At 41.4% G+C, this 23,831-nt stretch overlaps 1 protein-coding gene across 2 annotated transcripts in view; it reads left to right on the plus strand.

Moving 5' to 3' along the window:
• LOC103074585 (multidrug resistance-associated protein 4) overlaps positions 1 to 23,831 on the plus strand; it is a 216,787-nt gene that overhangs the window by 149,409 nt on the left and 43,547 nt on the right. For both annotated transcript variants that reach the window (XM_007471944.1, XM_007471945.1), the window contains 3 exons: positions 19,278 to 19,428; positions 20,886 to 21,005; positions 22,611 to 22,721. In XM_007471944.1, the coding sequence (XP_007472006.1) occupies positions 19,278 to 19,428; positions 20,886 to 21,005; positions 22,611 to 22,721 (382 nt within the window). The remainder of the gene's footprint in view (positions 1 to 19,277; positions 19,429 to 20,885; positions 21,006 to 22,610; positions 22,722 to 23,831) is intronic.

Below are 23,831 nucleotides of genomic sequence, written 5' to 3' on the forward strand. Positions count from 1 at the left end.
TCCGGACGCGCAGGCTCAGCGGCCATGGCTCACGGGCCCAGCCGCTCCGCGGCATGTGGGATCTTCCCGGACCGGGGCACGAACCCGCGTCCCCTGCATCGGCAGGCGGACTCTCAACCACTGTGCCACCAGTGAAGCCCCCTGGAGCCCTTTTTATAAAAGGAGCCACAAATACTTAATTTGGAAAATTAGCTATGTCAGAAATATCAGTAATAGGCCTGAGATTATTCTAGCCATTCCTGTTAGTCACAAAGAAATGTGCCAATGAATGTAGCCTATGGGCAGAGGCCTCCACTGTTTACCAGTGTGAAGTAAGCTGTGATTTAGAGGCAGAGTCTTACTGTTCTTTTTAACCTGAGGGACAAGGGTCTAACGTAATCTTGGCGAAACGTAAATACCAGTAGTTTCAATTAGCTTTTTTCTTGAATCCAATGGCAATAGTAAATCTCAATATTATTGTCTTCAAGAAAGGAGTTTTTGTATAAAGGATGACTCAGTTATCAATTATGATAAAGATCTATTGTCACCTGTTTTGTTTGCAGGTGTCTCTAAGAAGGCTCCCATAGTCCCTTCAGGAAGAAATATTTTCTCCTTTAAAAGATAGTATTAGTTAAATGTAAAAGCCCTGATCCCTGCCATTGTTGTTGATTCTTTGAGAGACATTTCCCAACATTCATTGTTTAACTGGTTATCAGGAGGAATCAGGTGAAAACTTAATAAACAGTGCAGTAACTGGTTCATCTTTGTGTGCATAAGCCTTTCTCCAGAGGATTTGCATTCAATGAGTGGGGTTTTGACGAGGTATCACTGGGATCATTTTGAAGTATTTGGACCTGTTGCTATATTAGCAAGCAAAGATTTTTATTAAAGCCACAAAAATGAAGTTGACCTGCCCTCAAAGAAAGGCCAACAAAAATCAAAATGTAAATTGATTTTTTTATTCTCTTTTTTTGAATTTGGATAGGACACTGTAAAGATGAAAAGAACCCAGTGGTGATCTGGGACTCTTAATGGAATCATGTAAACTTAAAATAAACACTATTATGGTAAGCACATAGAATGAAAACTAATTTTCCAAATCAAATACATTATATTCAATTCATTTTCCCCAATCAACCAAATGTTTAAAACCTGTTAGTTATAACAGCAATCTTCTGGAAATTAATTAGAAGCCTATTAGCTCTGCTAGCTGAGCTGAACGGAGTGGAGAGGGTTGCTCGTTACATTTCTAAATAGGCTCCCGAATTAAAGCAAAGGAAGGTCAAAATGACAATCAGCTTGACTCACCTTATGGCTTTGCTTAAGAGGTGGATCTGTTTTTTTTTTAAGGAGTTAATTTTTTTTTAAGGAAATTTTATCCACTTGGACTCAATCCTCTAACTTAAAAAGTCAGGATAAAAGGTATCCTGAATATTATCTTTGTTAACAGTAACACCCTCACAAGTGCATAGGAATCTGAAATGGAAGTGACTTTTAGGTCTCTTGTCTGGCCCATCAGCTTCTCTGAAGAGTTTTGTCATCCCCTTTCAGAACTGAGATAGAAAATTTCTTGTGTGCCTTTGATTTTAATGTCATTAGCAAAACGGGCCGCTGACATCAGGAGACCCTGGGTTTTAATGTCTCTCATCTGATTCTTAGGGTCAGAATCCTAATGACTAGCAGGTCTTCCTCTGCTCAGGGAAGTTCACAGAACATGAGTCCTTCTAAACCCAAAAGCTGACTTTAGAAAGGGTTGGAAAATTGCGTATCAAGAAGTTAACCTTGGTTTGATCTTGTGGTCCTTCCTGATGTACATGCCATCTCTTATTCTTGAGCCAGAAAGAACTTGGCAGGATTTATAGTAACAAATAGAATACAAATCAAAATTCAAAGCTTAGATATCTTTCCACTTTTCAGAGTATTAAAACCGACACTGACATGTTTAATGTTTGTTTCTTACTGAAGATAAGCATGTGATAATACTTTTCAGGAGAATTAAAATCAAACAGGTACAGAAATAATGTAATTACACTTATCTATGGTAACTTTTTAATCCATAGCATGCATGTTTCATTACTTTATCTGTAAGAAAGACAATGATAATTTTGTTGGTTTTGTAAGTAAGAGTTCAGAAATATGGACCACTGGCCTAGAACATAATTGTGTCTCCAGTTAAGTCTGATGCTGATGAATTGAAGAAAGGGAACTGAGACAGAGCCCTCAGAATGGGGGAGGGGGTATACTCCCATGAAGGCAGTCAGAAGTCAGATTTTATTATTCCACTGACACAGTGACTGAGATGAGACAATTTTGTTGAAAATGTGAGCAAGTTTGCTGGCCACATGGAAGATATTTACTTAACTTTGTCCCTTGGACTTCAACAAATGATTCGTATTTGTGTGAACATTTGTGGGGTTTTGTTTGCTTTTTGTTTTGTTTTTGGTTTCATTTAGTGATTCATATCCATGCTGATGGGAAACAGTGACACAGCTCATTTTGAAATGAGTGTAATTTACTATTGTGCAACATTCCAGAGAGAATTCCAGAGGAACAGTGGGGTTAATGTGTGGGATTTGGGAACCTGAGCTGACACAGGCATGGAACACGAGTGAATGAAGAGAGACCAATTTTTGACTGACGAGGCATTTTGGAAGGGTAGGCCAGAAATGAGGGAAGTTTTTTTAATATATCATAGGAAATAAATATTTTATACAAAATAACAACTGTCTGCAGGTTATCTCAGTGTTGCCTTGGGCTTTTTAGATAAGTTAGCCAGTGGCTGGCAGTGCACATCTGGCTTATTAAAGTGTTGTTCAGACACATTTTGCTTGTTTGCTTTTTCAAAAATCATAACAGCTTTGAGTATTAACAATGTTTTAAAAACCAAGTCATCTATCAATCCCAAACATGGTTCTTCACTCATGAAAACTAAATATCTTTATGAAGATAGGGATTGAAATACAAAGTATAAAGGCCATATAAACCTCGTATGTGAGAAATCAATGAGGGAGAATTCTTTGAATAGGACGTTGGCCTTCAAAACATAATGTATTTGAATAGACATAAACAAACAAACAAACAAAACGTGGTCACTTAAAATTCACATTCTTAAGTGTATGACTTGACTTCCTAATGCCACAGCATGAATACCAGCAACATGAATGTAGCCTCTCACTTTCTTAAAACAGTGATTGATTTAATTAATAATGGTACCATAGATACATAATATTTATGTTTCAGTAGTATTTAAATTTAAAATTTAATTTTATTAAGGATTAAATTAACTCTTAATGATCGTTTGAATAATGCAGTAAATTTGTAATGTTTGATGCACAGTTGTATTGTTTTGTGAACGTATTTTCAGCTAGAAATATGGAAAATCTTGAAGTTTCTCTCCAATGAATGATTTCCATTGCGTATTTGTGACGTGTGGATTTGTAACTCGTTCAGTATCTCTCTTTCCCACAACACGTCTTCATTTTTGGATTGTTTGCAGCAGTCTTTTATCGAGCTTCTATTATGTGCTAGGGATACGGGGATGAAAAAGGTAAACCCTTTGTCTTCATTCATTGGACAAGCATTCATTTGAGAGTGTGTCACGTGTGCTAGGCACCATGCAGGGCTTGGGGATGTGGAGTTGAATGAAATCTAATTCCCCTCTTCCTTGAGGCACACTCTCCTGGGAGAGGCAGATCGAAAGTCAGCAAGCACTGTGCTGTGTGGTAAGTTACAACAGGAGTATACTGGATAGGAGACTGGGTAAGGCTTTAGTGTGAGACAAATCTGATTTCCACACCCAGATCTTCCTTGACAGTTTTGGACCTCCAGGTGGAAGCATCCTGTACTTAATTGGAAGTAAGAGTCTGGTGTTTGAAAGAGAGACCTAGGATGAGTATGGCACCTGTATATTCTTTACTGAGCAGGTAAAAGCTGAATCTGTGACAATGAATAAGACTGCCCAGAGAGAGAGTGAAGCATTTCAGGAGCAAAGATCCTTATGGAAGCCTTTATATTCAGTGAGAAAGCAGAGAGAGAAGGGAAGCAGAGGAGACACACAAGGAAGAGATGAGGAAATAGGTTGGGGGACGGAGGAAGGACAAGTCTGTTACGTGCAAAGGAGAAGGTAAGTCCCTGGAAAGTTGTCAGTTGATTTAGAAATCAGGAGGCTTCTGGTGACCTAAGAAGCAGGTTTCAGATGGGAGGGGCCAGATTGCAAAGGGCTGCAAATTCAGGAGGCGCGGAGGAAGCTGAAGTGAAGGCAGGCTACTCCTGGAAGGAGTCTGAGTAAAACCAGAGAGAGGCCCATCCGGAATGTAGGGTCTGCGGAGGAGTTGCTGGTTGGGTGTTTAGTTTTGGGGTTGGGGGTGTGTGGTGGGTAATATTTTCCTCTGTCCCTCCTTCCCCTCAACAAACAGGGATTAGCGTTGACCCCCTGAAGTACGGGGGTGAGTCAGGCAGGAATCCTCCCCTCCAGGCCCCCAAGGGGAGGGAGGCACACGGAGATCCACCCCTTGTCGCCTTTGGAATCCTAACTGTGGCAGCCCCCTGGGGGAAGTCCTGGAAGGCAAACTGGGTGTGGGGCTGGAGGTAGTAAGGGAGCCTGGTCCAGGAGGTGGGCGTGGCTTCTAGAGAGCGACCTTTGATCCCAGATGAGAGGAAGAGGCCTCTGTGGATGGTGGGGCAGGAGGGGCTGCTGGAAGCCTAGTTCCCAATGGGCAACAGTCTTTCTGTCTGTCACCAGCTGAGAGTGGTGTTGGCAAGGGCCTTGAAGGGGGTTTTCCAGTTCTGTTTTGTTTTAAAGGATGTAGGTAGTGCCAAGTGTGTTCAAACTCATTTTGTTTTAAAATTAATTAATTAATTTAGGCTGCTCCGGATCTAAGTTGTGGCACGCGGGGTCTTTGCTGCGGCATGCAGGCTCTTAGTTGGGGCATGTGAACTCTTAGTTGTGACATGCATGTGGGATCTAGTTCCCTGACCAGGGATTGAACCCAGGCCCCCTGCATTGGGAGCGCGGAGTCTTACCCACTGGACCGCCAGGGAAGTCCCACAAACTCATTTTTGATGATTCTGCTCATCCTTGGGTATATTTGATAAACCTTGAAATATAGTTGATCATTTTCATTCTAAAGTGTTTGTTCCATATACTTTTTCTCATCTAATTCTTTCTCATTCCCTAAAATGAAATCTCAGGTAATTCATTTAATGTTTTGTAATTATACAAAACACCTGCTTTGTATTATTTCTGTGTTTCTTCTGTCTTTTCCTTATGAATACTGTGTTACATAGTTTAGCCTGTCCGCGATCCTCTAAGATCAGATACCTTTATTATTTTTGCTTCCAATGCCCAAATAATTGCTTATTTCAGAAGTTAAGTTTGCTTTTTCACTGAAATGCAGACTAATATATCATAAAAGGGTGAGACCCTAGAAGGGATCATTGGATCCCAGGATCCTCAGAGACTGGCGGTGTGGATCACCCCTGACACTGGAGTAGGACTCACACCCTTTTCCCACGGTGCAGTACCATCTCGGAATACACATCTACATAGATTTGTTTCTCTTTCTTTGCCAGTGATTTATGTCATGAAGGAGCCCAGGCCTAGAGAGTAAAATTGAAATTTCCTAGTCCTTAAATCTAATCTCCCTACAGTTCCTGGAAAGAAAGTTTATGTGTCTGATGGACTGGCTGTTGATCTACTGGTTTGTCTCTGTGTGTGTGTGTGTGTGTGTGTATGTGTGTGTGTTTGCGTTTGCACATCTTTTTTTTTTCGGCTGCGTCGTGCAGCATGCAGGATTTTAGTTCCCCGATCAGGGATTGAACCCACGCCCCTCGCTGTGGAAGCACAGAGTCTTAACCACTGGGCCACCAGGGAAGTCCGCGTTTGCACATCTTTAGCCCATTCTCAAATGGACCCTCTCAATGCTTCAGTTTTTAAGGTCCAGAAAAAGTCTCTCTTCCACATTAATGAAGCTTTTCTTGACCACTCTATTCGGCAATAAAACAATGTCCATACCTTACAGAAAAGAAGAGACCCTGAAACAGGAGGCTGCTTGCGTCTAGATGGGGTGGCAGGTTCAGCAACTGCTCTTTCTAGGTTAATCCGTTTCTTCATTTTCACCTCCTCCTGCGTCACATCATCTCTCCATTTCCTCTTTACAATATGCTTCTTCCGGTGGCTTCTTCCGGTGGCTGCCTCCAGGGGTGCCTACACTCTCTGCTCCAGTCCTCAACCTCGTTATCTTTGTTCTAAATCCGTTGTGACTCTTCCTAAACTTGTTCACGCTACTTGCCCTTGTTGTATTATCTTCACTGTAAATCTCTGGATTCCAAATGGAAGAGTTGTTTGTCTGGCAAGTTGGATACTTTGGAAGGAATTAATAAAGGTGTCACTTAAATCAAAAAGGTGTCGATGAGACAACAGATGAGTGGGGGGGGGGACAGATGAATTGGAGAAATATAGGAGAATTCTGTGCTGTTTCAGAAGTGTTTTAGAAACTGTAGGTGATGCACTACAGATGTGATTTACACAAGAGAAACTCTTGGCATGATACCTATGTGTGCTGTTAAATTATACCAAGGGCTTCCCTGGTGGCACAGTGGTTGAGAGTCCGCCTGCCGATGCAGGGGACGCGGGTTCGTGACCCGGTCCGGGAAGATCCCACACGCCGTGGAGCGGCTGGGCCCGTGAGCCACGGCCACTGAGCCTGCGCGTCTGGAGCCTGTGCTCCGCAGCGGGAGAGGCCACAGCGGTGAGAGGCCCGCGTACCACAAAAAAAAAAAAAAAATTATACCAAAACATTAAGATTTTGTATTATTCTAGAATTGACTAACTATTCAGATTGTAGCAGTTAAGGGGGCATCTTCTGTAACCCTGCCCGGAGAGACTGGGGATGGCTTCCCATTGATTCCTGAACCTCATGTAGAGATGGAGGATGCACAAATGGCAGGGAGCCCAGGAGAGTGCAGGATGTAGGCGGGGGCCAGCATACTGTAAATAGCTGGATTGTGAAGCCTGGGGGTCAGTCATCGAAGGAGATACAGATGGAGAAGCCGAGTGGGACAGATCGCAGGGTAACTTGTGTCTCAAGCACAGGAATTTGGTTTGGAGTGTTGGATGGAAGGCTACAGAGAGGAAGAAGAGACCACCAGAAGGATAGGATTTTGCCAACATAGGGAAGACGGGACGAGGCACTGACTTGTCCAGGTTTATCTTTGGGACATCCAAGTAGCAGTGCCTTGTGTTTCTAATGAAAACCCTGGATTCCTAATAGGGGTTCCACACTGCAGGACAGTCCATCCACACAGGTGATGGCATTATTATCCCCATATCCTAACAGGTGAATTACGAGTTTGTACACCATTAGTTTGATTCTTGTAGTTACCAGATATGTTGCCTGTCCAGTTGAATTATAGTTATTGGCCAAATTGGAGCTGTTCATTATTCCAGAGGAAGGAGGAAGTTAACATTAAAAAAAAGCCAATTGATGTGGTATATTTAGTGTGATTCTACCTGAGGATGTAAGAGCCCTGAAAATGTTTTTTTCCAGTGTTCTTTGTTCTCTAGGAAAAACTTGATGTTTTAGTGGTGTGATTGTGCTATTCTATTATGTACTGATTATATGTTAAGGGATAATCGTCTGTGACGTCAGTAGCTTTAAGGGGTGCTGAGTGGGGAGCCCCGCAGTCTCCCTTCCCAAGCTTGAGTCCTAGCTCTCTCCCTCTCTCCCACAAAGCTACACTTTCCTTCTCTGTAAAATAGAGAAAATATTACCAACTTCATAAAGTTTGTTGGGAAGACATAATGAAGTCAATAAAATTCTAACTACATGTTAAGCGCTAAATAATGGCTAGTTATTTTTGAAATAACACATATATTTTTCATTAGGAAAAATAGTCCAGTAACAGCATTATGTTACAATAAAGTAATTGTTGCAGACAGTTTCCAGGTCCATCTGTTATCACCACATGAGTGTGTGCCACAGAGATTCTAGGTTTGTAATCCTGAAGAATTCAATGGACATTTTCCAATGTAGACCTACGGCGGGGGAAACATTTGTTTTCTAAATAAACCATATTGAGTACTAAATATTTCCATAGAATTTCAGAAACCTCAAGACCCCTGATAACATTGAGAAGGAGTCACAATTATTCCAGAATTCTTTCCATTAAAATGTCCACTTTCGGGCTTCCCTGGTGCGCAGTGGTTGAGAGTCCGCCTGCCAATGCAGGGGACACAGGTTCGTGCCCCGGTCCGGGAGGATCCCTCGTGCTGCGGAGCGGCTGGGCCCGTGAGCCATGGCTGCTGAGCCTGCGCATCCAGAGCCTGTGCTCCGCAACGGGAGAGGCCACAACAGTGAGAGGCCCGCGTACCGGAGGGGCCCGCGTACCCAAAAAAAAAAAAAAAAAAAAAAAAAGTCCACACTTTCAAGGTCTTCCAATAGAAAAATGAGTGAGTGACAATGACCAATAAGATTCGGAAGGTTGGATTTAGGCATATTAATTAATAAATTTTGGGAACTGCTCTGAGCATGCAAACTTGCATACAGCAAAATGATGTAACTTATTGAGGAAAACGGAATTGCAAAACCTTTCCTCCTCACCCACCCCTAATCCACCCCGAAACAAAACAAAGCAAAACACAGCAGCTTGGCTGAGCTTAAATAACTGACTTTTCATATCCTTTCATGGACACAAAGGGCTAATCCTGAGGCTGCTTGAGCCACCAATGCTGGCAGTGGCGGGGACCACCATGGAACGTGTCATTCCCTCCTCACCACACACAAAACACATGGACTGCAGCTTTATGAAGTGAAAATGCCCAAGAAAAAGAAAATGTGAAGGAGGGTGTACGCAGTCATTTCTTTCCAGAGGGGGGAGCACAAAAGAACAAGCTGCTGCATCTGGATATTGAGAACAAAGCAAGCCTGAGACCAGGGCATAATAGGGTTGGGTCACTTGCTTTTATAGAAGCAAAGAGTGGAACTGCCTTTGCTTGTCTCAGTACCACTGACCCTTGCATTTCATTGTGTAGAGATGTCAGGGAAAGTGTGTAGAAAGCATTCCAACCTCTTTCACTGAACAATGACTTTGTCATTTTGAGATTTCTGTGGTGTGTTGACCCTTTTCCCACCCCCTCCCTCAAATCCCCATTGGTCAAAAGTGATTGTTAGTTAGGCTGCCTTGCCCTGTTTGAAAGATCGCTGTTTTTTGGACTCTTTAAAAGTAAACTTATCCATTTTAACTGAATCACAGCATTTTCCCGCTTTTAAAATCAACAGAAGCGTTTTAGTTTGGAATTTGCAGGGATGGGATATTCCCTGAAAATGCTAGTCTCAGAGATAAAGATTCATGCACACTGCCAAGTTAAAGTGGGTTTCCTTTTTAATAGAAAGGAGAATTGATGATATTGGTTATTGGAAATATTTACAAACACTTGACCCTCGGGTTTCAGAGATTAAGGTGATATGCTTCACACAAGCCCACTCATATGCTCCGTTTACCTTTCTTTTTAATGAAAGATCAGACGGTGGGTGGGTTTTTCCAGCTTGATAGTTAGCACACTTAGAAATCAGCACTGCCAGCATCAGCCTGGTGACAGTTAATCAGCGGGGACCTTTCTAGGCTGGCAACGAAGTGTTCCATTTTGTCTGTCCCAGCATGTGTGGTCCAATGATAACGTTTATAGTTTAACAAGAGGCTAATTAAGACCTAAAGAAAAAAAAATAAGCACCCCATTTTTATCAAGCCTTGTGGTGGTATTCAGAGCATAGAACTTTACATTGTAGCATTATTGGACGATGTCCCTTACAAAACTATAGTGGCCATTCACTGCTTTCTCTGCCCGCCATCTTGTATCTTTAGGAATGATCAAATGGACTGTTGTTCCTAAGGAGGGGAAAATGGCAAAACATTTACTCATGTTGAGGACCTTTAGAGTCTCTATATGCTCTTCTTGAGTATATTTCCTCAATTCTATCTACCAATGTATTTTCTTGATAAAATTAAGAAGAACGGGTGAGCTGGAGAACTTCCTTCATGTTTATGAAAACCTCGTCCTTGCTACTTTATGCATGGATATATGTCTTCAGTCTGATGTGGAACGTGATGAATTATAATCTATTTGTCTCGTGGTTGTTCTCTGCTTGTGAGTTTTGTTTCTTGCAACTCTCCCTCTGGGTCTTTTGACTTCGTTTTCCCTGATTGTTATCTGCATCCAGTTAGGAAGCAGATAGGACAGTTCTAGCATTGAAGCCAAGGGCAGCATCCTGTAGGAGATATGTCAGATGGGGCTCAGGCACCCCGCTGGTTACCGTCATCTCCCACATGTGTCCCCCAGCCTTCTTTTCCCGGTGCACCCAAGGTCATCAACACATGAAATTATGATTGTGTATTTTACACATTGCCAACACCTGCCTGAGCATAACCTAAGGTATGGGAATTGGATTCTGGTGTCATCATGGCTGTCGTTGCCGTGTTTTTCTTTTTCTTCTTGTTGTTTGTCTTTTTGTTTTGTTTTGTTTTATGATTTGGCTGCTCTGTGGGGCTTGCAGCATCTTAGTTCCCCCACCAGGGATCGAACCCATACCCAAGAAGTGAAAGCACCGAATCCTAACCACTGGACCATCTTTTAATCTATTTTTTTAAACGTATTTATTGATTTTTTGAGGTATACTTTACGTACGATAAAACAAGCAATATTTCATTTTTTTCGTTAATGAGTTTTGATAATTGTTTACATCCCTTTGATTACCACACAAAACAAAATGTAGAGCATTCCCATGACCTCAGAAAGTCTCTCTTGCCCCTTTGCAGTCAGTTTCCACACCCCTGCAGTTATCTGAGATTTCTGTCGACATAAATCAGTTTTCCTGTTCTTGGGCTCCATATATAAATGGAATCAACATAGTTCAGATTTTGCTGTGATGCCTTGTTTTGCTTAACGTGTTTTCAGGATTTTCAAGATCCATCCATGTTGCTACTTGTTTCAGTGGTTCTTTTCTTTCTTTTTACTTTCTGAGTCATTCCATTACATGAAGACACCACAATTTATTTATCCATTCTCCAGTTGATGGATATTGTGTTGTTCATAGCTTTTAGCAATGAACCTTCTTGGAGAAGTGTTTATATGGGCACAAGTTATCATTCTTCTCAGCTCTATTTTAGAGGAATGATACAAGCTCCATGTACAAGTGGAACTGTTGGGTCATAAGGTAGGCGTTTGTTAACTTAAAAAAAAATTACTGTAAAGTTTTTCAAGAGAGTTGCACCATTTTACACACCCGCCAGCAATATATGGGAGTTCTGGTTGTTCCACACCTTAGCAATTTTTGCAGCACTTAGTATTATCAGTCTTTGTGATTCAAGTTTTTCTGTGCGTGACTACTCTCATTGTGGTGTCAGTTTGCATTTTCCTAATGATTAATGATATTGAGCTCTTTTCCGTGCATGCTTACTGACTATTTATTCCAGTTATTCTAGCCACATTTGTTTAAAAGACTTATGGATTGAATTGGCACCTTGATTAAAAATCATCTGACTGTATGTTAATAAGTCTGAGTTTGTATACTTTATTTTGTTCGATTGATCTGTTTATCATTGTATCAGTACTACAGTCTTAGTTACTGTTCGATTTAGTAAGACTTGAAATCCTCTGGATTAAGTCCTCTAACTTTGTACTTCTTTCTTAAGATTGTTTTGATCATTCTAGATCATTTACTTTTCTGTATAAATTTTAGAAGCCTTTTAATTTGTTTTCAATGAAAGCCTGCTGGAATTTTGATTAATATTTTCTTTTAGCTATAGATCCATTTGAGGAGTGTCTGAGATTAACGCTATTGAATCTGTCAATTATGTATGTGGTACATCTCTCTATTTAGGTCATGTTGAATTTTAGAAGTGTTTTGTAGTTGTTACAGAAATCTTATAATCTTTTGGTTAAATTCATTCATGAATATTTGATGTCTTTTGATTGTATTTATGGGATTGTTTTTAATATCACTTTCCAATTGCTTGTTGCTGGTGTATAGAAATACAATTGATTTATTTGTGAATCCACCTTGCATTTCCTGGGCGTGGTTTTTCTTTTTTAATCTTGTAGAATTTTCTATATCCACAATCATGTTAGCTGCGAATATTAACAGTTTTACTTCTTTATTTCCAATATTTATTAGTTTTATTTCCTTGCCGTGGCTAGAGGTTTGAGTACAATGTTGAAAAAAGGTGATAATACATTCTTGTACTCTTAAGGTAAAATCTTTTAATATTTTTCCATCAAGAATAATGTTAGGGCTTCCCTGGTGGTACAGCGGTTGAGCGTCCGCCTGCCGATGCAGGGGACACGGGTTCGTGCCCCGGTCCGGGAAGATCCCACGTGCCGCGGAGCGGCTGGGCCCGTGATCCATGGCCGCTGAGCCTGCGCTCCGCGATGGGAGAGGCCACAACAGTGAGAGGCCCGCATACCGCAAAAAAAAAAAAAAAAAAAAAGAATAATGTTAACTGCAATTTTTTAGGTAGATTGAATGTTTCCCTTAATTCCTAAATTCCTGAGAATTTTACTGTTTTTAAAATCAAGAATAGGTGTTAAAATTTGACCAATATTTTTCTACATTTCTTCAGATAATTATATTATTATTCACCATTAATCTTTTAATGTGGTATATTATACCGATTGATATTTGCAGGTTAAATTAACCTTACATTCCTAGAATAAACTCCACTTGGTCCTAATGTGTACCATATATATATTTTTTTACGTATCACTGTATGCAATTTGTTAATGTTTTGTCAAGAATATTTGTATCTGTTGTTCATGAGGCATCTTGGTTCATAATTTGCTTTTCTTTAAATATTTTGCCAGGTTTTGGTATCAGAGTTATGCAGTCCTCATAAAAAGGCATGGGAAATGGATATTTGTGTTATGGTCTTTTTTTTTTTTTTTTAGCTGCACCTTGCAGCTTGTGGTATCTCAGTTTCCCAACCAGGGATTGAGCCCGGGCCAGGGCACTGAAAGCCCGGAATCCTAACCACTAGGCCACCAGGGCACTCCCATGGTCAGTTTTATGTGTCAATTTGACCAGGCTGCATTCCAGTTATTCAGTCACAAAGTAGTCTAGGTGTTACTGTGCAGATATTTTATAAATATGATTAAAGTACATAATCCGTTGACTTTAAGTAAGGAATGCAATCTTAGATAGTCTTGGTGGGCCTGATTCAGTCTGTTGAAAGGACTTAAGAGTTAAGGCTTCCCTGAATAGAAAGAAGTTCTGCCTGTGGATAACAGCATTGGCTCCTGCGCAAGAGTTCCAGCCTGTCGTTTATAACAGCTGGCCCTGTGGATTTCTGACTTGCCTAGCCAAGTTTGATTGTGAAATACTACTTTTTTATGTTGTTAGATTCAGTTTATTGGTATGTTGTTTAGTGTTCCTAAGGCAGTTTGGATTGTAATTCTTTTTCTTTTAATGTGTTTGTGTGGTTTTTATATCATGATAATGCTGGAGTCAAATTCCCTGGAAGAATTTGGTAAAACTTTTTTCACAATCTACTTGTGAAGCCCTATAGACTTAAAGTCTTTTCTTGGTGGGAAATTTTCATATTATGGAGTCAGATTCTTAAATTGATATGGAAGTATTCCGATCTTCTGTTTCATATTCTGTCAGTCTTTGTATGTGGTTTTTCAAGAAATTTGTTGTTTGCATTGTATTTTTAAGTTTATGAGCACAATGCTCATTATATCCTGTCTTTAGTGCCTGTGATATCTCTTGTGTTATTCTCTTTTAATTCACGTTAATGGTAATCCCCCCCCACTTTTTTTTTACGTGGGCCTCTCACTGTTGTGGCCTCTCCTGTTGCGGAGCGCAGGCTCCGGACGCGCAGGCTCAGCGGCCATTGCTAACGGGCCCAGCCGCTTCACGGCATGTGGGATCTTCCCGGACCGGAGCACGAACCCGTGTACCCTGCATCGGCAAGCGGACTCTCAACTGCTGCGCCACCAGGGAAGCCCGACCCTTGACTTTTATACTTTCTTTTTTTTTTTTAAATAAGACTTTTTTTGTTGTTACAGCAGGTTTTAGTTTACAGTGAAATTAAGAGGAAGATTTAGAGATTTCCCATGTATTCTCTGTGGGATTCTCTGTGGCCTTTAAAAAAAAATGTTTAAAGTTATAAATTTACCTCTACGCACCTTAGTTGCAGCCTTCAAATTTTAATATTTGTAGATATTCGTTTTCTTTTATGCCAAAATTCTTTGTAATTTTATTGTAATTTTGAATTAGATGATACCTTGAAATGTATTATTGAATTTCCAAATATTTAGTGATATACTAGTTGCCTTTTTGTTATTGATTTCTTGTTAAATCTGCTTAGGTCAGAATATATTCTGTACAATTTCTGTCCCTTGAAGTTTGTTGATACTTGCTTTATAGTATAGGATATATGCAATTGAAAAGAATGTCTTATGTAATCACTGACTGCCGTGTTGTATAGTTCCTAATTAGGTCAAATATATTAATGACATTTTAAAAATCTTTTATATCTCCGTTGATTTTTATCTGCTTTTTCTATCAGTCTTTGAGATGGGTGGGTTTCAATCTCCCACTATGGGTATGGCATTGTCTATTTCTACTGAGTTCTGTCAGATTTTGCTTTATACATTAGTGAGCTGTGTTATTAGGATTATGTAAGTTTGGACTTTTAAAAATATCTTTTAGATAAAATTGACCCTTTATTCTTATGAAATGTTTTCCTTTATTTCTAGGAATCCTTCCTAGCTTCATGTTAGATAGATACTCCAGCTTTCTTTTGGTTAGTTTTTATGTGGGGTACATTGTTCAACATTTTATTTCCACTTTTATTTGGTGTTATTTCTAAGCTGTGCTTTTCAAACATAGGAAATAGATGCACTGTAGTCTTGAATTTCATAATAAGCTCAAACACTGAAAAAGGTTAGTAAGGAAGCTATTGATCGTTGAGATTTGCTGAACACAAAGGAAGGGAGAAGTGCACTCTGTTTCCCTAATCATTTCTCTTGTGTTGGTTAAGAAACTGTAAACCGAACCCCACCATTCACTCTTCAGTGGAGTTAACTGTGACTCAGGATTAAGGGCTACCTGAAGGATTACACAGGTTCCACAGCTAGTGTGGATCTGAAAAGATCTAAGGCAGTCAGCTGAGGGATGAAAAGCATGATTAGTGAATCCTAAGGAAAGGACACGTTTAGAAAAGCTTTATTAATATTAGAGTGTGTATGGATCTCATCATAGAGATAAGATACACCACTTTTTATCATTTTCTTATATAAAAGAGTTAATTGGGTTGGGTGAGGTCAAAAGAAATGTGATAAAGGAGGGGTCTGGAACCAGAGCTGATCTGAAGACTCCCTTAGACATGCAAGGTACCATATCACCTTACACCTGCAGACTCAATATTAACTCTAGGGTTAGTATTAAGTTTAGGAGCTTGCACTGAAGAGCTTTCCCTATTTTTTCCCTTTGCTTCTATTTATCCTGTGATTGAAGGGTAAGGAGTATTGTTTCATAGAAATCACATTATATTTCTTTGTGTTTTTAAAAACTATTTATTTATGTCTTTATTTGGCTGTGTCAACTCTTCGTTGCAGCACGTGGGCTCTTCATTGTTGCATGTGGGCTTCTCCTTAGTCGTGGCGCCCGGGCTCCAGAGCTCACGGGCTTAGTTGCCCCACGGCATGTGAGATCTCAGTTCCCGGACAAGGGGTCGAACCCACGTCCCTCGCCTTGGAAGGCAGATTCTTAACCCCCCTGGACCACCAGGGAAGTCCCAGGAATTACATTTTATTTCTTAATACTTAAAGAGCTTCGTGTAGGCATTCAGGATTTTATTGCCTCTACAAGAATCTTGTGTTAGCTAACAGCACAATTGATGAGATAGTCATTTCATTGAAAGGCTTTTTTTTTTTTTTTTTTCAATCTCATATGTTTCCAGAATAAATAGGTAGAAGAATCTTTCCTACACCCACATCAGTAAACAGCTCACTGATCAAAAACTGGGCATTATTTTTTATCTCCCTAAATCAGAAGAAAATCTTGCCGTATTTTCTTGCCAAGAAGTGAATCTTGCTTTGTTTATTGCACTTGAGTCATATTTTCTGCAAAAATCAGTAATAGTTTAAGGCAATCTGGACGATTTGTACTTATCACAACTTGGAATATAATTCTTAAGAGTCTGACTGACAGCAAAATTCAAAGATTTGCAATTCTCTTGGGGTGTTAACAATCTTAATGATGCTGATTTTATTTTTTAATCCTGTAAACAGATAATAAAAGTCCTGTCTACTTATTAAGTGATTTTATGATTAAATACATATTTCACACTGAGCCCAATACAAGAGTGAGTGAGAGAGTTCACATAAGAATGGAGTGAGCCAGAAGTATGGATGGCATATTTGTTTGCATAAAGTAAGAAGAATACATTTTTACTGGTGTTTATAGAAAGCATGTTCTTTGGCACAAGCTTCACAGAGACTGGCAGGAACAGAATCCCATGGAATTAAGTTTAAAGTGACATGTGGGTAGAGATACCTAGGAATTCCTACAGGACTGTAAGCAATTTGGACTTTAAATGCCAAACAGGCAAACAGGCCCTCGTATTTCACACTGTGCTTGTGAAAGGAATATGTTAAAGTCTGCCATATTAGAATATAGTGTTAATTCTAGACTCAGAGACTTCCTTGGGGGAACTTTAATCCAAGTGTATACATTGGACTTAAAAAATCCTTAGCCTCATGCTTGTATTCTTGGGGTTTATGTATTTATTAAAATTAAGTCATGTTGTATTTTATGCTTTCTTATGCAACTTTTAAAAAAAATTTAAACTAATTATTAAAATATGTTAGTGTGTTCTATGAGCAATCATTTTTAAGACCTTTTAATGATCAGCCTGCTGTATGAGCTGATCAGGCTCTAATTAGCTAGGGAGCTAGAACTGGTCCCTGCATGGGAGAGAATGCATATAAATGGGGAAAATTATAAAAGGGGAGTATATTTAGATCTTAATTTTTTTATTATGAATTTTACCTGTATGTGGGATACTGTATCAGGCAGAGATTAAAAGAGCAGGCTTGGCAACAAAATGAGTAAATTCTCTGACTTTGAGCAAAGTCCCAAACCTCTCTGAGCTTTGTAAACAGAAAGGATAATCTCTGGTACTCAGATGTGATATGAGAATGAAATTAGTAATGCTTGTGAAATACTAGAGAGGTGGGACCCATGGCAAGCCTCATGAAATGTCATCCATTATTGATAATTTGGAGGGTGCAGTAATAACCACCATTTATTTGGTTGTCAACCAGATCTAGAGAATTGTGGAATTTCTTCAGTATTATGAAAAAAAATTGCCATGGGCACTAGCAATACAGCAGTTATCTTAGTTTTCACATTTTTGGAATGGGGAGGTTTTTAAACAAAACCATTAACATTTTCCAGAAAGCATTATTATTATTATTATTATTATTATTATTATTATTATTATTTTCCTTTACTGTTTTTCTATATTCGATCAACAATTCATTTAGCTTACAGTGTGGTTTGTCAGAAAGAGCTGCCCACAGGACAGCATCGTTTCTGAGGATGAGAGGTGCTCCTTAGACCTCCCTTCCACAGGTGGTGGTGACAGTGTCCTCTGCTTGAGTCATCCTGACCTCCTAACAAGGCTGCTTCGTTCCACCAAGAAGGGTGACCTAGGATGGACACAGTTAAATTTCTTGGGATTCACTAGGTTACAAAATGTAGCTTTTGTACTTCCATTGATATGAACTCACCAATTCATGGTGCATGAAAGAGAAAATGTCAAATTGATCCTCTGTTTGGAATTTACTTCTTAATCAGGTTTGCTTTGGTGCTTCAGAGGTCTACCATTTTTCCCCCTTAGTCTCCAAGAAATGCTCCGCAATTTCAGAGCAGTAAATTTCCACTAATAAGAAGCAAAGTTTGAAATAAAAAAAGGATATAGAATAGGAATCATCTCAAAAAATGGTGACTTGCCTCCATTCCCCTAAGGTTATCGATCTTTGGAAGGCCTAGAGTTGGGAAGAAAATACAGAGGGGACAGAAATTGTAGTACGGTGAGGTTTATTGTTCATATTATTTTAAAAGTGTGTCTTCAAACAGAATAGACCTCACATTCAAGTTTTCTCTGTGGCCAGAGAAAAGCCACAGTCACTTCGGTACAGGTGACATCATTACCACACCTAGGAAAAATAGCACCTGCTCCGATATGTCCTTGGATGGTACTAAGCTGTTGCAGTCATTAGAATGAACTGTCTAACAGGGTCCAACCTCATGAGATTCTTAAGATTCTTTGGGTCCATAAATCTATGAATACACCATCCCATCTCTCCTGGCTCCTTGAATCTAGAACACGATTAAGGGAGTTAGAATTTATATTTGTTATATGTGAACTGGTAAGCACTTTATATACAGTATCTCATTTAATTCCCATCACCATCCTTTCATGTTGTTGGTATATCCCAGTTTTTGCTTAGATTAAGAGTGTTTGTCAGACTTCTCTGGTGGCACAATGGTTAAGGATCCACCTGCCAATGCACGGGACACGGGTCTGAGCCCTTGTCCGGGAAGATCCCACATGCCGCAGAACAACTAAGCCCATGCACCACAACTACTGAGCCTGTGCTTTAAAGCCCACGAGCCGCAACTGCTGAGCCTGCGAGCCACAACTACTGAAGCCCGAGCGAGCACCTAGAGCCTGTGCTCCTCAACAAGAGAAGCCACTGCAATGAGAAGCCTGCGCACCACAAAGAAGAGTAGCCCCTGCTCGCCGCAACTAGAGAAAGCCCGTGCACAGCAACAAGGACCCAACGCAGCCAAAAATACATAAAGAAACAAATAGGTATTTTTCAGAAAAAGTTTGTCACGTGGTAAGCGTGCAATAAATATCATGAGCAGCACCTATAATTTTCTTCTTTCTTTGTTTTTCTTTTCTCACTGTTGTGCCCTCTCCCGTTGCGGAGCACAGGCTCCGGACGCGCAGACTCAGCAGCCATGGCTCACGGGCCTAGCCACTCCGTGGCACGTGGGATCTTCCCAGACCGGGGCACGAACCCGTGTCCCCTGCATCGGCAGGCGGACTCTCAACCACTGCGCCACCAGGGAAGCCCCTCTTCTTTCTTTGGATGGGAAAGCATTCCTTACCATTCCAACATGTCCTTCGAAGAAAGGAGTTTAATCCTAACAAAACAACCCATTAAAGGTTATTTTTGAAGAGAATGCTGGATAAAGAGGCTACTGTATCTGTTTTCACTCTTCCAGACATTTCTACAAGTGATTGGTGTGGTGGGTGTGGCGGTTTCGGTGATTCCTTGGATTGCAATACCCCTGGTTCCCCTTGGCATCATTTTCTTTGTTCTCCGGAGATATTTCTTACAGACGTCAAGGGATGTGAAACGCCTTGAATCTACAAGTGAGTACCCGGGGCTCTCAGGTTGGGATGGCAACTCAGGCTGGCTTCATTTATGCTGTAATGAACCAGACCCCTGAAATTCTGCAGACTCTGTCTTCTGGAACTCCTCACTAAGTTAACATTAAGTAATTGGATATTATGGCCACTGTGAGTCCATGTGACCCTTAAGGCAAATGGAGCTGGTGGCGGGTCAGCTGCAGCTTTGCATCTTAGCATGAGGAGGACGAATGTGAGCACCGTGAGAACAGGGGACTGTTTGTCTTGCTCATGACATACTTCCTCACACAGAGCATCTACTCCATAAATACTTTTCTTAAAAATACAATATTTCATCATGGTAGAACTAATGTCTTTTCTAGGAGATGCACAGGTAACGAAGTGATGTCAGTATTGCCTGCTGGTAAATGAAAAGTTATCACTCATCCCAGAAAGGTCACAGGCCCAGAATCTGCACACAGAAAAAGCAAGTTGCCTCTTTCACAGTGGGGAATGAAAACCAAAAGGGTCGTCCCTGGCCAGCAACCTACAACCCACCTGTTCCCTGATGTGCAGGAGCCAGACCCTGGTGCTCGTGTTCAGTGTGCTCTTAGAGAAGATTCCAGGAAGCGAATGGCCAGTCATGTGACACGAGGCCCCACACCCATGCGTAGTCACTAGAAAGAGAATGGCCACTGTCAGATTCTAAAAGAGTGACATCAGTGTCACATATCACAGTGGCCTCCAAACGCCTCAAGTATCCAGTAGGGCAGCTATAAAAGCATCCATCAGGTTCCCAGAGCAGAAGTCGAAACTATTCAAAGACCCCCTTGACTGCATGGGTCCTCTGGGCACAAGGGCCATGTGATGCCCAGGTGCTCCGTGGCGCACAAAGTGACTCTTGGCATAGGTGTAGGAAAATTCCCAGGATGGAAGGAGATGGCAGACTGTCCGTTCACCTTACTTATCTCCCCTCTGTCCTGTGCCAGCCCTTAAGTTTCTAATCTTAGCTGGAGACAACACACAGATAGTTCATCAAAATTCAGTGTGGTGAGGGACTCTGACGGAGAATTAAATTTTAAAATGATACCGAACCAAAACTTAGTGAACAGGTAATTACCTTCAGGTAATTTCTACCTGGAGGGATGTCAGGGAAGAATTTGGAATGTGGCGCTGTTTGAGGAGGCCCTTGATGATTGAGTTAGTATGGAGATTCATTATCTAAATCTAGGTCAGATTTGAATTTGGTCAAAGATGGTTTTAAAGAGAATCTTTCATGTCCAGGTCATAAAATTGAAGCTTAGTGTGAGCAGGAGTTGGAGGGTCACATGGAGGATCCTCTCCCGAAGAGGGGCGTCATCCTCCTTCCTCCAGGAAGCCCTCCAGGAAGCCCTTGGGTGTGGCCCTTTGGAAGGCGGTGGATTTCTTTGCATCGAGTCTCCCTGACTTTCTCTGTTGTTTGTCTTTCTCTGCTTCCCCAGCTCGGAGCCCAGTATTTTCCCACTTATCATCTTCTCTCCAAGGACTCTGGACCATCCGGGCGTACAAAGCCGAAGAGAGGTTTCAGGAACTGTTCGATGCACATCAGGACTTGCATTCAGGTCTGTAAGTTTCTGGACATGATTTCAGAGGATGGGAGGTGCTGCCTTCTGAGGCTTGAGTCCTTGTCAGGTGGCCTTGCCGGCCCACACCTCTCTCTGCGCCTCCCCAGCCCTTCCTCTCAGCCTCCCCTCTGTGCTCCCCTCTTCCCCATCACACCCCTGCTTTTTTCCCCTCAGTGGCTTGCATTGTCCTTCCATCAAGGTGCCCTGTGGCCTTCTGTCCATTTATTTTTTTTAAGCAAAGAGCCACACGGTCTCTGTTGCAACTACTCAGCTTTGCTATTTATTTATTTTAATAATTGAATTGTCAAAAAATTTATTTATTTGTTTGTTTGTTCATTTTTGGCTGCATTGGGTGTTCCTTGCTGCACATGGGCTTTCTCTAGTTGCAGTGAGCGAGGGCTACACTTTGTTGCCGTGTGCAGGCTTCTTATTGTGGTGGCTTCTCTCACTGTGGAGCACAGGCTCTAGGATCGTGGGCTCAGTAGTTGTGGCGCACGGGCTCAGCTGCTCCGTGGCATGTGGGATCTCCCCGGACCAGGGCTCGAATCCGTGTTCCCTGCATTGGCAGGCAGATTCTTAACCACTGCTCCACCAGGGAATTCCAGCTTTGCTATCTATTACCACACTAAAGCAGACAAAAATAATACATCAGCAAATGGCTGTGTTCCAGTACAGCTTTATTTATAAAAGCAGGTTGTGGCCATTCTTGGTCCTCAGGCTGTAATTTGCTGACTCTTTTTTTTTTTTTTTTTTTTAATATTTTTATTGGCGTCTCACTGTCGTGGCCTCTCCCGTTGCGGAGCACAGGCTCCGGACGCGCAGGCTCAGCGGCCATGGCTCACGGGCCCGGCCGCTCCACAGCATGTGGGATCTTCCCGGACCGGGGCACGAACCCGCGTACCCTGCATCGGCAGGCGGACGCTCAACCACTGCGCCACCAGGGAGGCCCCTGCTGACTCTTTTCAGAGCATACAGGGTGGCAGACCTGAAGAAGGAAAATAATTTCTCTCTTATCAGATTTGCCACCCAGAATTCCCTCTAAGTCAATAAAATTCTGGCCCAACTTTCCAATCTTTATTGTATTTTGAACATAAAATGGCATTTTGAAAGCCACCTGCAGATCCTGTTAGCTGATGGTCGTTTGGATACTGGCTCCTAAGAATAAACATTGTGCAGGGCCCTGTAGTAAGTGCAGAAGGTGCTGGAAACAGAGTGTGAGCTGCGCTCTCTCCTGCAGAGAACTAGGAGCAGTCACCCCTGCGAGAGGATGAGCCTCCTGTTGAGGCCCAGAACTGTAACAAACACACCAACAAGACCATTTTTCTATGTTCATTATTATGATCGTAATTCTGTTTATAACCTGTGGTTTTAGTACATTCTTCCCACAAAGCCCCTGGACTGATACCTATGTATACCATACGTTGTCTTGTGTCAGAACCTAGCTTTTCGTCATCTCTAGGTTGCTTGCGTATGTAACTTTGCTGTCCTACCTTGTGTAAAAATCTTTTGTAGCTCAACTGTGCAAAATGCTCTCCCTCATTAGCAGCAGCCTCCATGATACTTCTGCTTATTCATTATGCTTATTATACTTCACAAATCCAGAGGCTTGGTTCTTGTTTTTGACTACGTCCCGATGGTTCGCTGTGCGTCTGGATGCCATCTGTGCCATCTTTGTCATTGTTGTTGCCTTTGGGTCCCTGATTCTGGCAAAAAGTAAGTACAGATGTGAATAACTATTTGTATTATGATTACAATTTATAGCTTCGTTTGCAGTTATTAATTTAAACTCTTGGCTCATTGTCTAATCCCATATACCATTTGGTTCTAATGAATTGTACTAAAGTGTTTGCAGCATGTGGTTTTTCAGTGTGGCCCTTGTAGACGAGTCATTTTGGTCTTGATGAGGCCTTTAATGAGATGTCTTTTTTTTGTGTGTGTGGTACGCGGGCCCCTCACTGTTGTGGCCTCTCCCGTTGCGGAGCACAGGCTCTGGACGCACAGGCTCAGCGGCCATGGCTCACGGGCCCAGCCGCTCCGCGGCATGTGGGATCTTCCTGGACCGGGGCACGAACCCGCATCCCCTGCATAGGCAGGCGGACTCTCAACCACTTGCACCACCAGGGAAGCCCTAATGAGATGTCTTGATGAGGGCTTTGATCCTTTTATATTTCTTAAATGGGTTGAAGTCTATACAACTCTAGCAACTGACCTTCTGAACATTCCTGATAGCGTCTTAGTGTTGGTAGGAGAGAACCAAGTTTCCTTTTTGTCAAGCTTATGGCATTCAGGCTCCTCGGATCTCTTGGTTGTAGCTTCCTGGTGTACTGAGGTGAGAAATATTCTCTGTAGGAAAGAACAGTATCCTCTGCTGTGTGGGTACCAGATGAGCAGGTAATGGTGTGTGTGGCGTGAATTCACCATCCCTAACTATTCCATAGTAACAACACTGAATCATAGTGTTTAATGATGGAACAATGAGAGCAGTATTTTAGATTTAAAAGTACTGGCTCTTAGAACCTATTGACTTGTTTTTCGTGGTTTCCAACTGCGGCTGCATTGGGCGTACAGAGTGAAATTACATAATGGTCCTTGAAACCATAATGACGGAAGCCTGAATGATGACATGATTCCTCGCCTGTATAATACTGTCAAGTGTATGCCAATCCTGTCGGGATTAATAAACTTATTTAATAGTTTTCTGAGTTCATAGTTTTTTTCTTTGTTTTTTTCTTTTTGCTTTTCATTGTATCATGGTCTCAGTCAACAGGTAGTAAAAATATAAGTAATGCTTGTTGTTATGTGCAAGTGTTTTAAATATTATAA

The sequence above is a fragment of the Lipotes vexillifer genome, unplaced genomic scaffold (genome assembly GCF_000442215.2).
Source record: "Lipotes vexillifer unplaced genomic scaffold, Lipotes_vexillifer_v1.1 scaffold1345, whole genome shotgun sequence".
Lineage (NCBI taxonomy): Eukaryota > Metazoa > Chordata > Mammalia > Artiodactyla > Lipotidae > Lipotes > Lipotes vexillifer.